This window comes from Phyllostomus hastatus, unplaced genomic scaffold (assembly GCF_019186645.2).
Source record: "Phyllostomus hastatus isolate PE091 unplaced genomic scaffold, TTU_PhHast_1.1 phas_scaffold_585, whole genome shotgun sequence".
Classification (NCBI taxonomy): Eukaryota; Metazoa; Chordata; class Mammalia; order Chiroptera; family Phyllostomidae; genus Phyllostomus; species Phyllostomus hastatus.
In genome coordinates, this window is record NW_025334037.1 from 29,082,544 (window position 1) to 29,094,656 (window position 12,113).

Genomic DNA, 12,113 nt, shown 5'->3' on the forward strand with positions numbered 1-12,113 from the left:
AATTTCCACCTTAAAGGCCTTATCTTTTCATGCAGTTGCAGCAGGGCAGGGTTGGGGCTTCGACACATGGAGGACACAATCCACACCATCCTTCTCGCTGACTTTGTATGTTGCTTGATTATTGTGTTTCTGTTGGTCACATCCTCCCACCCCCCCCACCCCCCGCACGTCAGCAGCTCCTCCCACAGGGACCTTTGTCTCTGGCTCACTGGCGTCCCACGCCCGTGGAAGGGCAGCGGGAGGCACTCACATGTGTGCGCAGAGGGACGCGTGTGTCTGAGGAGGCTCCTGTGGGGAGCCTCACCCCGCCGTCCCCCACCCTCTCGGACCTACGTTAGGGAAAAGTCAGGATCGCCGGGACCAGGTACAAACGGTTTATTTTTCTATAAAGAGCAAAGTACAAAGAGGTGGGGAGGAGCGCAGGGCCTTGAGGAACAGCAGTGGTCAGGCTCTAGGTCGTGGCGGCTTTCCCAGGAGCAAAGAGGCATCCTAGGCACGGCCAGTCGGGGGTCTCCAGGGTGACGGTGGAGCGGGAGCAGGGCGGGTGCGGCGGGAGCCCATGGCTGCTGACAAAGTCACACGAAGCCAGGCTTCATGGATGAGCGGCGGCAGTTGGGGCAGTTCCGTGTCCCGTTGTTCTGCAGGCACCTTGGGAGGCAAAGGGCTCTGTCTACGCACTGAGCCTGTCCTTCCATCCTAGGCCATGGCCTCTCTCTCCCACCCTTCCCCCACCCCAGGGGCCTGGGAGGAGCCAAGGGAAGGGGATGGCCCCAGGCCCCTGCCTGTGACACTGCTTGCCCACCACTTGCCCACAGCACTGGCCTAGAAGGGGTGTACTTCCAGCTGCCTAAATGCCGTGACCTTTCAGGGGCCTCTCTGAATTCTCTTTGGGGAGGATGACCTTAAGGAAGGCCACCTCACGGGCCACGGGGAGGGTTCAATGAGTCAAAATACGGGAAGCTCTGAGGCAACCTTGGGACACAGAAAGCACTGCATGTCTGCTGTTGGTATTACTACTGTGACGAGGCCCTAGAGCGCCCGCAGAGCGCCCCCCCACCCCCGTGCCCCCGCCCCCAACCCCACCCCAGCCGCAGGAACCCTCACCGGAGGTGGAAGATGTGGGAGCAGGGCAGGGCCTGCAGCCGGGCGTTCCTCTCGCCGATGGACTCCCCACACAGGCCGCAGTAGAGCTCAGTCTCCTCCACGCACTCGTGGAAGCGCACCACGTGGGCACGCAGCTCCCGCTGCAGCCCCTTGCTGCGGTAGATGCTCTCGCTCAGGCAGTGCAGCTTCAGCTGGCTCAGCTGGGCCGGCGGGGATGGGAGAGCGGGCAGAGGGGATGAGACCAAGTTAGTGCTCACGGGCCGGGCGTCCCGCTTCCCTCCCCGAGGGGTCACCAGGCAGTCAGTCATACGGGGTCCAGTCTTGGGCACATTCCTGCCTGGCTGGTGGACCTGAGGAAAATGTCCCGCCCTCTCTGGGCCGTGCTGTCCTCTCATGCAGAGTGGGGGATGGGTGCTGAGGTCAGTTGTCTTCACCCCTACAGCCAGCTGGGGACCCCATGTTTTTGAAGGGTTTCATTGACCAAACTTGCTACATTGACTCCATAATTGTTTTCCTGTTTTCATTAGTTAACTGTAACAACAGCCTGCTAGCATTTAACCGTGGCTAGTGTGATTCAGTGGATTGAGTGCCAGCCTGTGAACCAAAGGGTCGGTGGTTCGAGTCCCACTCAGGGCACATGCCTGTGTGGGCCTGGTCCCCAGTAGTGGGTGTGCAAGAGGCAACCACACACAGATGTTTCTCTCCTTTCCTTCCCCTCTCTCTAAGAATAAGTAAAATTTTAAAAACAAAAACAGCTTATTAACATTTCTGATCAGCTACTTGGGTAAACCAGAGTGGCTATAACCAAGCCAAAGGCACATTTATTTGGAATTTTAGTTGGACTATTACCCGACCCCAGAGAAATGCACATCTTCTAGCAGACTTGGAGAAACACTGAGCCTATTTTCAATACTTAAAGGATTGCATACAATTATTAAATTTGGAGAGGCCATGTATCTTTGGAGTTGAGACAGGCCAGGCACCAGGCAGTGGGCCTTTGAGCACCCCTCTGATCCTCGCTTTTCCCATCTGTGACAGGGAGCCCGCTGCACCCATCTCGCAGGGAGACAGTGAGGACTGGGAGCGATGCCTACAAGGGCTCTGCGGTGCCCATCTCTCAGTGAATGGAGGTCACTGTTAGACGTTTTAGTGACCACCAAGAAGGTTCTGAGGCCCTCGCTGGTGCAGCTCAGTTGGTTGGGTGTTGGCCCTCAAAGCGAAACGTCGCTGGTTCGATTCCAGGTCAGGGCACATACCTGGGTTGCAGGCTCAGTCCCAGGTCAGAGTGCGTACGAGAGACAACCAGTCGATGTTTCTCTTACACTCATGTTTATCTCCCTCTCCTTCTTCCTCCCCTCCCCTCTCTCTAAAAATAAATTTTTAAAATCTTAAAAAAAAAAGAAGAAGAAGAAGAAGAAGAAGAGAGCCCTGAGGACTTCCGATATCCTCAGGGCCATGGAATTCTTGCCCAACCCTTTGAGGCACTCTGTAGGGAAACAGCTGGGGCTGGGAGTGGCTGGGGCACCTCCTGGAGATCAGGAAGCGCTCAGGGCACGTGCGGACTCGAGGGGCCCTTCCCACCCACCCAAGGTCCCACCTTGGGCTCTTGACTCCAGACCCAGGAGACGGAATCAGGTCTGACCTTGTTTCCCACCTCCTCAGCCAGGTCCTGGGCTCTCTCAATGACGTCCAGAGCCTGGAAGGCGAGCACAGGCCAGGGCTGCGGACAGAGCTGTCTGACAGAGGCCTCGGCTTGTGGGAAAGGAAAAGGTGGCAGGACAGCCATGGGGAGGGTGACATGGGCAGGCAGCTGCCCCGGGTGCAAAGGCAGTGGGAAGAGACTGGGGTCCCCTGGCAAGAGCTGTGTGGGCAAGTTACACCTCGGTTTCCTCAGATACAGAAGGGGAAAAATGCGTCTGTCTTGCAGGGTGCATGAAATCAAGGGAAGCAGTTAAAGCATCCTGAGTTCAAACCCCAGCTCTGGCCCTTCACCAGCCGTGGGACTGGGCAGTGCCTGGGCCCCCCGTGAGCCTGGAAGCTGACTGGGGACACTGGGCCTGAGGTGAGGCTGACACTAGACACAGTGTCTGGGAGGGCCCTGCCCTGCACCAGACACACGGACTGTTGGCCGGGAGCTCTGGGGGCTCTAGGGGCTCTGGGGGCTCTGGGGGCCGCAGGACCGGACCCAACCTCACCTTGTCTAGCGCCTTCCTGGCCACCCAGCACTTGGCCACACCCAGCAGCACCTGCACCTGGCCCAGGCGGTTCCCGATCTCGGTCATGATGCTCATGGCGGAGTCGTACCTGGGGAAGGCTGTCTGCGCAGCCGGTGGGGGTGGGGTCAGGCTGGGCCAGGCCTGCACCCCCGACCCCCGCTTCCCGGTGCCCTCACCTCCAGGTCCCCACGGCTCCGGTGGATGTCGGCGAAGCAGAGCAGGCAGAGCGCCTGGAGTGGCCGGTCGCCGTGCTGCAGTGCGATCTTCATGGACTCCTGCGAGGGAGGCCCGTCACCCAGGCCTGCCCACCTGCCCCCACCACTGGGTTGCCCTCACCCGGGGGGGGGGCTCCTCTGACAGGCAGACCAGGGGTCACCAACGGCCTCAGAGCCCAATACACCGATGCTGGTTCTCAGGCCCCACGCACCGAACCGGAGGGGTCTCACAGCGCCCAGCAAAGTGGAAACATGTTCAGAGGGCAGAAATGGCTCCGTCAGGGCCGCCTGGCTACTAAGGGGCAAAGCTGGGATGTGAGCCCAGGTCAGTGGAACTTCAGAGACTGGCTTGCTTCCTATTTAAAGTGACCCACGGAGGATGAGTGGCGGGGGGCAGAGAGAAGCCCGCACCCCTGAGAATGGACTGGGAAGGAGTGAGGGTTGGGCGCCAGGGAGACGTGCATTGTCCAGGGGCTTGGCTGTAGGAAGGCTGGACAAGGGGCAAGACTTGGGGCTGATCTGGAAGGAAGAGGCCCACCTGCTCTGGGCCCCGGACCCTGGCCCACACCACCACCGGCCCCCACCCTGCCCTGCTGCCCCACCTCACAACAGTCCATGGCACTGCCCAGGTGGCCCAGTAGGCGATATGCCACAGCCATGTGGTACTGGCTCATGGCCCGGTACTTGAGGCTCCAGCCTTTGCCATAGTCGTTGACGAGCTCTGCGGCTTTGCTGGGGAAGAACAGGGCTTTCTCGTAGTCCTGCAGGGACACAGGGAGGGGTTGGGGTAGGTGGGGGCACACTGAGTGTCAGGAGCTGCTCCAAGATTGAGGGCTGTAGGCCCCGGCTTCTCGGGCAGCCAGGGGGCCCTAGACTCCACTGGCTGTCCACTCATCCTTTCTGGAGCCCCAGGAAAGAGTGATGCAGGCAGAGGGAACAGCCAGTGCAAAGGTGTGGGCTCCATGAACTCAGGGATTTTCACCTGGGTTGCTGATGTTGGAGAGCAACCCACTGCTCAGTTCTTGGCACTTAGTAGATACGCAGTAAATATTGCCGAAGGAATGAATGAAAAGGCAAGAATGTACAGCTGGCTTCCCTCCTCACCCAGTCCCAGCTGGGCCTGTCAGCCTCAGAGACACACGGAAGGGTGGGGGTGGGGGGAAAGACCAGAGCCCCACCCCCACCCCACGCGAGGTTGCCTCCAGTAGCGCAGCAGCTGCTCCTGGAAGGCGCCATGACTGATTGCCACGGCTCCAAAGAACACCGGGATGGACTCACCGAGGCCATGAAATCACTCTCTCACCCTTTCTCTGCAAACCTCTGAACGGCCCTTCTCCCTGCCCCTTCTGAGCTGACGGCCTCGCCTCACACTCCATTGGGAAAACAGAAGAAAAGCAGAGAGAAGCTCCATTAAGCAGCTTATCCATCAAACCCACCCTGGGGACCCCTCTGCTTCCCTCCTGCTACTGAGGAGGAGGGCTCCCCACCCCTGTCTGGTGTGAGTCCCTCCTGGGGCTCCGGGACAAATCCTATCAGCGAGCCTCAGCTCACTTCAGACAGGAACACAAACATCAAAACCCAACCATCTCCTTGGACCTCACGTCTCCTTCGGCTACACCTGTTTCAGATCTTCCACATAAGCACCTCTCTGCTCTTCAACTGCATATCTGACCAGCGCCTCTGAGTTAATACCACCAGAAGAGAATTCTCAATAACCCCGACAGAAACCTGTTCCTTATACACATGTTGTTATGTACTTTTTAATTTGAAGCCATATAAATATTCTATAGTTTAAAAAAAAATAAATTTAGCTCTGGCTGGTGTGGTTCAGTGGTTGAGCGTTGGCCTACAAATCAAAAGGTCGCCGGTTCGATTCCCAGTCCAGGGCACACGCCTGGGTTGTGGTCCAGGTCCCCAGTAGGGGGCATGTGGGAGGCAACCACACATTGATGTTTCTCTCCCTCTCTTTCCCTCTCCCTTCCCCTCTCTAAAAAATAAATAAAATATTTAAAAATAAATAAATAAATTTAATTTTAAAAACTCTAAAGATAGAAATAAATCACTCTGCATATTATTATATTGTAATTAAGATAATGATAAATATATAATATAATTGTTATAATTTATTGGTGTTACATATAATATAATGCAGTATACTATATTCCATCATAATATAGTATATTACATTATATTAATACTATATTAGTTATAACCACGTAGAAGAAAATTTATTTTAGATTTCCTTCCCTTCCCTTTCTTCTCCCCCCACCCCCACTTCTTTCCCCACAGGCACGCGTCTCCGAAACTCTCAGGCAGCAGGCAGCGGGCAGCTCGTCCCAGGCCCGTCCCCTGAGCCCGTCCCCAAAGCCCCCTTTTCCCTGACTTCCCAGTGGGCTCAGGCGGCCCCTGGGCTCTCCTGTTGCTCCTTCTGCACTAAAGCCCTTCCTTGTCTCACTGATTGCAGCTTCGGACATGTCTCCTCATAACCAAACCAAACCAAACAAAACAAGTTATTTCAAATGAACTCAGAACATATACTTGGACAGTTCCTCCACATTGGGATGTATTATAAATCAAAAAAACAGCAAAGGAATCTTAAACTCCCTTCAGCCACTTTTTTGAGTAATATTGGTATTCTCTCTTTTTTTTAATGTTTGATATCTTTTTTTAATGTCTGAGCTTTTTTAAAAAAGATTTTATTTATTTATTTTTAGAGAGGGAAGGGAGGGAGAAAGAGAGAGAGAGAAAAACATCAGTGTGCAGTTGCTGGGGGCTGTGGCCTGCAACCCTGGCATGTGCCCTGACTGGGAATCGAACCTGCGACGCTTTGGTTCTCAGCCCGTGCTCAATCCACTGAGCTACACCAGCCAGGGCTGGTATTCTCTTTTGAAACTATTTAATGTATTTTGTAGGCTAAAATGTTTAATTGTGTTGTTAGAAACCAAGAAGATCAGTCTGAGAGAAAAGAGAATCAAGTTTAAAATAAGTTAAATCCTGAAACTTAGATCTGAACTGGAAACGTCACCATGACACCTCCTGGCAACCAAAAAGGTGTAGAAGCGACAACAAGCCGGCAGCCCGGAGCCTGCCGAGAGCCCGCAGTTTGCCTTTAAACACCATTTCCCACGAAGAAGAACCTGAGGACCTGGCCGACTCCAGGCCCGAGGTGAGAAAGCCAGAAAAGGAGCCCGGGACGCTGTATCGCACCAGAAAGCAGAACCCTGTCCAGGACTAAACGGATCTGGTGGGAGGGCCCCGGAGCCGGACTGGAGGCAACTCCGCTGCCTGAAGTCAGAGCACGTGCACAGCAAGAAGAACAACGGCTGCAGCTGACTGAACGATGCTGACTGTACAGAAAATCCATGATTTCACAGTAACACTCCCAAAAGAGGAAGCCGAATCGGGTAAGTGTGACCATCAACTTATTCTGAAAGCGGTGACTAAGGAGAAGGAGGAAGTATTTAACGGTATCTCGGCCTTTCCTTTAGGGACTGTATTCCAAAGTAACCAACTAGCCCTGATAGACGAGGACAAGTTCTTCTGCATAGAAAAATCCCAGCTCATAACAGTAGCCGGAATGAGAGAACTGGGAAATGGCCATTGTATGAGCGTTCAAGTGAATGACTCAATGCAGGCAGCAAACATCAGTGGACGCTAAAACCATTATGGTAAATGTCACTGCAGAACAGAACGTTCCCGGGGTGCCAGCGTCACCCTACACATTAACCTGCTGGTCACGAAAGGAGAAACCAAACCCTGAAACGGAAGGGTCAGGTAGTTGGTTACTCCCTCAACATCCGACATGATGCGACATGAAGAACACAGCACTGTTCAGGCAGCATCCTTACCAAGAATGTGTTGCTTCACTCTAACCAAGTCATGATGTGTGCATGTGTGTGTGTGTATGTATTTTTACTGATTTGTGAGAGAGACAGAGAGAGAGAGAGAGAAACATCGATCCATTGCCCCACCCATCCATGCACTCACTGGTTGGTCCCTGCATGTGTCCTGACTGGGAATGGAACTCACAGCCCTGGAGTATTGGGATGACGCTCCAGCCAAGCGAGCTGCCCGGCCAGGGCCTAAACAAGTCATTTTTAAATTCCAGGTGATAGGGCCCTGGCTGGTGGCTCAGTGGATTGAGTGCAGGCCTGTGAACCAAAGCATCACTGGTATGATTCCCGGTTAGGGCACATGCCTGGGTTGCAGGCTATATCCCCAGTAGGGGGTGTGTTAGAGGCAACCACACATTGATGTTTCACTCCCTCTCTTTCTCCCTCCCTTCCCCATCTCTCTAAAGTAAATAAATAAAATCTTAAAAAAAAATTCCAGGTGATAGGGAGGTAAAGAGATGAAGGAACAATTATTACAGGACTCCTTGAGGAAGCAATGAGACAATAAGGTGGAACATTTTACAAGACTGTTAAACTGACTTCTTCAATAAATGATGGAAAGTAAAAGGGGAGGGTAGGAATTTTCTACCAAAAGAGACTTAAGAGACATAATATACAACTCCTGCTTATGTTCCAAATCAAAGGAGCCAAGGGTAAAAGCATGTTTTCAGGAAAAGAACAGAAATTTAAGATAAATAAAGAGGTTTTCATTATGGTATGTATAACAATAGAATTTCAATTAGGTAAGAAAGTGTCCTTATATAAGAAATATAAACCCTGGCTGGTGTGGCTCAGTGGATTGAGCACCGGCCTGCGAACCCAGTCAGGGCACAGGCCTGGGTTGTGAGCCAGGTCCCCAGTGGGGGGCATGTTAGAGGCAACCACACATTGATGCTTCTCTCCCTCTCTTTCTGCCTCCCTTCTCCTCTCTAAAAAGTAAATAAATAATAAATAAAATCTTAAAAAAAAGGAAATATAAGAAAATGTCCTCTTTTTTTTTTCAGAGATGCAAGACTAAAGTGCTTTGGTGTAAAGTATCATGATATCTATAACTTTATATCAGAACACTTCAGTTAAAAATATGTAGATGAGGGATTAAGAGGCACAAATGGGCAGTTATGGAACAGGCCCAGGAATGCAGAGAACAGCACAGGGAATCCGGTCAGTGACCACAGTAACTACGCATGGTGCCAGGTGGGTCCCATCACAAGGCACATAATGTCTAACCAGTGTGCTGTACACCTGAAACTACTATAATATTGAAAGTCAACTGTAACTGAAAAAAAAAGTTACATGAAAATAGAAAAATGTATACATCAAATACGGCAAAATATTAATAACGGTTCATTCTAAAAGGATATATTGAGATGTACACATTACTCTCTTGACTTTCCGGTATGGTTCGTTTTCTCCGCAATAAAACAAGGTTTGAAAACGTCCCCATTTGTCTCCGATCCTCGTGCAGCCCACTGAATGGCTTCCCTGTCAGTCTGGCTGCTGGAAACAAAACCCTCAGTGTCATCCTGGGAGACTCTCACTTCCTCACAGCCCCACTCGCTTCCTAACCTTCTACGCGCTCACTCACCCCAGGTTTCCCAGGCACTGCCTACGTGCCAGGCATGAGCACCTGCCACAGGCCTGGCCGAGGGCAGCCTGGATGCTCAGAGAAAGAACAAAGCCTCAGGACCAGAAGCCTGTGGTCACAGGCCCCATCAGCCCGTTCAGGATCTGCCTTCTCCCCTCCCCCATGCCCTGGGACCCCCACCCCCTGTCCCCTCTCACCGCCTGCTGCAGCTGTGCTGGCCGCTGTCCTTCCGGGAACACGGCAGGTGTGCTCCGCCAGGGCAGAGCTTTGCCTTTGCCGTTCCCTCCTTTCCACGCGTTCCCCAGATTTGTGCATGGCTCACCCTCATCTTGAAGTCCCCAACATCACCTCTGTGAGGCCTTCCGACACCCAGTCTTTTGAGGCTGCAGCACCCTGTCAGCACCTCCCACCCCCTGCCCTGCTTCCCCTCCTCCTAAGAAGCACTTTCTAGCAGGCTATGGAACTGACTTACTCATTGTGTTTATCCTCATCCCCCACCTGGGGAACAAGCTTCCCCGGGGCCAGGGACTCTGCTGTTGTTCTCAGTGCGGCACCCCAGAGCAAAAGTGCCTGGGAAATGGCAAATGCCCAATAGTTATTTGATGAATGAATCCTTACAAACACGCTGGACGGTAGCCCCTGCTCTTCCTCGTCATACAGATACACCTGCCGAGGTTCGGAGAGGAGAGGTGCCGTGTCCAGGGTCACACAGCAGGTGCTCGGCAGAGCAGGTTCCCGGCCCGTGCTCAGACAGGAGCCTCCCATTCCCCCTCGAGAGTCAGACAGACACGTCCAGGTTTGAATCCTGGCTCTGTCACTCCTAGCCCAGTCTTTACCTCCCTGGGTAAGTGTTCTCCCTCTCGGATTCTCAGACTCTTGTCCGCCTTGTCCCTACCTGAACAGGAGGACTGAATACACGAGGAAATGCAAGGGGAGCCTGACCCCACCATCACCCCCCCGCCCCGGGGGCCCGCACACACCTTGACCTGGGCATAGAAGCTGCCCAGGCTGCAGCAGACGCGGCACTCAAGCATGGTGTCGTCGTTGTTGTGGGCATAGCGCAGGGCCTTCTCGAAGCTCTCCAGGGCCTTCTGGAAGAGGCTGAGGCCCAGGAAGGCGTTGCCCATGCTCAGGCTGACCTGGCCCCCGAGCTGGGCGCCCGCCCTGGTGCCAGGCAGGCCGAGGCAGGTCTTGCAGTAGGAGATGGTCTTGTGAAACTCACACAGCTTCTCGTTGCTGCGCGCCAGGTTCAGGTAGCTCTCCAGGAGGAAGTTGGCGTCCTCCAGCTCCCGAGCAGTGTCGATCTGCACCACGGCAAACTGCCCACAGGGGTGGTGGGCGTGTGGCTGTCAGCCTGAGCCTTGGACTGGAGCCTCCACCCCCTTGAGCCTCAGACCCTGAAGCTTAGACCCCAACTTGCCACACCCAGCCTCAGGAGCATTCTCTGCTCCCCACCACAGAGTGGAAGCTTCAGCCCTGGAGCCTCCACCTCCCAAGCTCAGACCCAGAGCTTTCACCTTTCCTGCCCCAGCCTCAAACCTGCAGCCAGTGCCCCCCAGACTCCGATGCAGAGCCCCAAACAGGAAGTCTGGAACCTAGACTGCCGGCCTCGAAACCCCTGAACCCAGAAGTTCAAGGCCACAAGCCTGAATTCCATGCCAAGACTCAGCATCAAAAACCCAGGGCGTCGGGTGTGGATTCAGGGCCTCGGTCCCGGCTGCCAGCCTGCGGGACTAGGGAAGCCTGAGGACGCGGGAGGGAGGCCGGGAAGCCTGGGCGAAACCCGGCCCTGCCCCTCCCTCCCACGCCAGCCGCGGGCACCCCACCTTCAGCATCTCCTTGTAGCGGCCCATCTCCGAGTGGGCCGTGACCAGGCAGCCCAGCACGCGGAAGCGCCCCACGAGGTCGGAGCTCTTCTCCAGCACCTTCGTCCACACCTGCAGCGCCTTCTCCGTCTGGTTAGACTGGTACAGCTGGAGCCCCTTCTCGATCTGCTGCTTCGTCTGGTCCTGGCCCATCCTCCCGGAGCCCCACGCCCCACGCGGACAGACCCTGGTGGCTCGCCGCCTCTAGACTCTCATGGCGGGGGACCCACAGTGCCCGCTGCCCACTGCGCTCCGGGAAGGAAAGCAGCACCAGGCGGGAGTCGAGTAGGGCCTGGTGGAGAACGGTGCCACCCTGGGAACAAAGCTGGTCCGGCCCCTGTCTGCAGCTGTCCCTGCCAGTTGGGGCCACGTGGCCACTAAGGAATGTCAGCCGCAAGGTCACGAGGGCTTCTGCCGCACCCCACCCACTTCAAGCGGGGAGGTGGCTTCCCAGGGATACTGGCACCCTGCCCCTGCGCAGCCCCTTGGCTGTCTCTTTGGCACCCGTGACACTGGCCCTGACCCCGGTGGCAGGGAAGGCTGCCCCACAGCCTTGCCAAGGAGCCACCTCCGGGGCGGCTGAGAGCTGGGCTGAGAGCTGGGGGAAGCAGGGCTGAGCCTGGGAACCCAGGCGGCGGGAGGCAGGGGCGGTGCCCAGCCCTGGGCCCTGCCTCTCCCCCACCACTGGCTCCCCGCCGGACTCACCCACCCCAGACTTTGTCCCTGTGGTCTCCCAGGCACCAAGGCCACTTACCCACACGCACTGGCCCACACCATTCCCAACACCCCAACTCACGGTGTGACCCCCGCCAAGTCACGGGCCTTGCTGGGCCTCAGTGTCCTCATCTCTAAAGCTAGGACCATTAGGACCACAGGCTGATACACTCTAACTTGTAGGGCTGTTACGGGGCAGCGTAGTCGTGGGTAACGGCACGGGCCCTGGAGCCAGGCTGCCAGGGTTCGAATTCTGACTCTGCCGTTTATCGGCTGTGTGGGCAGCGTGGCTTTGAAATGGTACCTGCTTCACTGGATTGTCAGAAGAGCTAAGTGGCACACTGGGTGGCCAGGACTCAGCACAGTGCCTGGCACACAGGGGACACCCCGTGTGTCGACAAGCAAGAAGTCATTCTGAGCTGCGTCTGCCGCACGGCTAACTGCCCACCAGGGAAGGAGGTCGGCCCTTGGAGGTTTAAAAAGTGTCCCGCCGTGGCTGGCTGGTGTGGCTCAGTTAGTTG

General features: G+C 55.2%; 1 protein-coding gene and 1 long non-coding RNA gene across 3 annotated transcripts; one reads left to right on the plus strand and one right to left on the minus strand.

Annotated features, from left to right (window-relative positions):
* The first annotated feature begins 225 nt into the window (after positions 1–225).
* Positions 226–3,642, plus strand: LOC123810218. Of its 2 annotated transcripts, XR_006784198.1 has the most exons (4): positions 226–364; positions 2,143–2,346; positions 3,032–3,166; positions 3,503–3,642. It is a non-coding gene; the product is annotated as an uncharacterized LOC123810218 (long non-coding RNA). The 2 variants fall into 2 exon arrangements; XR_006784197.1 differs by lacking the exon at positions 2,143–2,346.
* Positions 371–11,233, minus strand: RAPSN (receptor associated protein of the synapse). The gene is made up of 8 exons (XM_045825808.1): positions 10,840–11,233; positions 9,994–10,332; positions 4,138–4,296; positions 3,497–3,595; positions 3,300–3,422; positions 2,747–2,800; positions 1,105–1,304; positions 371–648 (listed from the first exon to the last, which is right to left on the minus strand). The coding sequence occupies exons 1-8, from the start codon at positions 11,029–11,031 to the stop codon at positions 576–578; spliced, it is 1,239 nt and encodes a 412-aa protein (XP_045681764.1). The 5' UTR covers positions 11,032–11,233; the 3' UTR covers positions 371–575.
* Positions 11,234–12,113: the final 880 nt, after the last annotated feature.